General features: G+C 37.0%; 1 protein-coding gene across 1 annotated transcript in view; it reads right to left on the reverse strand.

Annotated features, from left to right (window-relative positions):
- Positions 1 to 2,625, reverse strand: part of LOC127839876 (uncharacterized) — a 4,000-nt gene continuing 1,375 nt past the window's right edge. Inside the window, exons 2-3 of the mRNA XM_052368267.1 lie at positions 1,490 to 2,241; positions 1 to 57 (exon numbers count right to left, since the gene is read on the reverse strand). Coding sequence (XP_052224227.1) covers positions 1 to 57; positions 1,490 to 2,241 — 809 coding nt within the window. The remainder of the gene's footprint in view (positions 58 to 1,489; positions 2,242 to 2,625) is intronic.

Here is a 2,625-nt window from a genome sequence, read left to right on the forward strand (position 1 = left end):
CTACGAGTTGGCATTTGAATCTCGCAGTGAGAACAGTACTGGTGGTCGTGGCTTTGACTGATGGGGGATAAAATAAAGTTAAAGCTTTACTCAAGAGTATGCCAGAAACTGGATCGATCATCTTGATTTCAAATTCATTAGAGTAGTCTGAAATTGAGAAATCTACGAATTCAAAATTAAATGTAACATTAAAACGAGATGATTTAGATGCTATAACCATGTTTGTTTTGTCAAACTCAAGTGCCTTGTCCAATAAGGTAACGCTGTACTCTGGGTATGAATGTTCATGATTTAAATTCATTTCTATCATCACAAGAAAATATTCGATTGATTCTGACGGTGCCGCTTCCGTAGATGTCCTTTCATTGTCTCTAATAGTTGGTACTAAACCAGGCATACGACTTGGTTGAGGAGCAGTGCTGGGTAGAGGCGTAGACATTGTTGATAGGATAGTTGTAAGTTTATCATGTGGCAATGTATGTGCTGTTGATAACACAGATGTAGCGATAATGCTCTTATTTAAATTGTAGAGTATTCCAAAACTGTATACAGCGTTATACAGTTCCCAAATCTGTAACATTTCTGTAATCTTGTTTTCAAGCAAAACCACAAATTCTTCAAGACGGCCATTACTTAATGGTGTTTGGGGTGTGAATTTTAGATATAATTTATATGACACCCCATCAAGCGTGTCCACTGCGTTCACACAATCACTGCCATTGAATCGCTTTGGAAAGCGACAGAATATGTCTCGGCAGATTTCCTGAAATAAAAATATGGAAACATATGGAAAACCATTAATACGAGCTCAATGCATACCTTGAATCACGGATTTTAAATCTGATACAACTACAAATTAATCTTACAAAGGAAATGGTAAAACAAAGTAATGCTTGTTTTAGAAATATATTCCATGTGAATATTTATAATACACATGTATAAACGAGAAAATTGCATGTTATGTCGCATAAGTAAAAAAAACCATACCTTTAACATAAAACGGATGCCGAAACCAGCTTGTTAATTAATATCAATCATTTTCCATTAGGAAAGCTTTTTAAATCTCAGTGTTCGTGAAACCAGCTGTGTAAGAACGTAAAGAGATTAAAAACGACTAAGCAATTCTAAGTACCGGTACTTTGTTTATGCGTTTACACATTATATCTAATATAACATGTATAACACTTAAGATCGTACTTTATATCAGCAAAAAAGTAAATGTATATCTTTAAAACGTGCTCTGTGAAAACGGGGTTTAATGCATGTGCGTGAAGTGTCGTCCCAGATTTGCCTGTGCAGTCCGTACAGGCTAATAATTGACGACACTTTCCGCCTTTATGATATACTTCGTTAACAGAAAGTCTCATCTTAGCAGAAATCAAGTTTAAGCGGTAAGTGTCGTTCCTGATTTGGGATAACACTTTACGCACATGCATTCAACCCCTTTTTCACGGAGTACGGCTCATTTATTAAATGGTTTATTTATTACCTCGTGTTCGTCGAAAACCTGTTCAGACGAGCAGCCGGTCGGCTGGGAAGTGGGCGGTTTCCTTTCATCTGGTGTGAACGCTAACAACGAGGAAAACTCGGGAAACATGTTAGGTCCGTTTCCAAATGGGGTAAGGCAAAAGTATGAATCTATACGGAAGGTGTAAACCGTGTTGCACAGGAAACAGAACACATTTTTAAATTTTGTGTTAAAAGTAGACGTGTAAGCTCCGCATGCCTTTTCTAACCAAGGGTCATATGTATCAATGTTACCAGTGGCATTACATTTGTCGATTTCGAAACCAGAGCATTCAGATGTGTGCACAACGTAGACTGGTTTCGGTTTGAATAGAACATTGCATGTCTTTGTCTGCAAGATGGCTTTTATAAAGCCCTGGTTAGACGCTGCCAAAATAGAGTACGCTTCGTTGGCGTCTGTGCACTGTAAACCAGAATCCCAATACACTAAATTATTACTTTTGGCTGGGAAGGCACCATCTGTGTCAGTCACGAAATTACATTGCGCACAATATTTGTTTGCGTATGTAACATTTGCTATAGTGTCAAGTAATGGGACGTGTATCTCCAACTTGTTGTCGGTCCTGATTTCGCACAAAGAAATTACTTCTGAGCTCGATCCGGTTTTCGCATAGTCCGGATGGCACTTTGAACGCATGTAAAAGTGGTTCTTGGCTTGGAAAAATCTGCCTCCTTTTCGCATCTGGGCCATTTCACATGAAAAATAGTTTGCATCTGTGGAAGAACATAATACACAGAATTGAAATAATTATTATTTGTTTAACTAATTTTCATGCATTACAACATGTCGCCGGTTCACTTAAAGTCACATAATTTACTGTTTTCAATTTCGATTATTAACCTATTCCCTTTACTTTTTTCCCACCTAACAATTACGCCGTTATACTAGAATGTATCCAACGAATTGATTGCACCCAATACAACCGGAAAGTGTTATTAGAAAATATGGAAATATATATGACTCTAAGAATGAACGGTTACCACGAGGTACCCTAAATTGTCCCACCTTAGAACATTTAAATGATTTCTCATATGAATTTTCTTGATATTGTTATGTTATATTTAAATTACTTTAAAAGCGCAATACTTACGCAAAAA

Source organism: Dreissena polymorpha, chromosome 7 (genome assembly GCF_020536995.1).
Source record: "Dreissena polymorpha isolate Duluth1 chromosome 7, UMN_Dpol_1.0, whole genome shotgun sequence".
In the NCBI taxonomy this organism is placed as follows: domain Eukaryota; kingdom Metazoa; phylum Mollusca; class Bivalvia; order Myida; family Dreissenidae; genus Dreissena; species Dreissena polymorpha.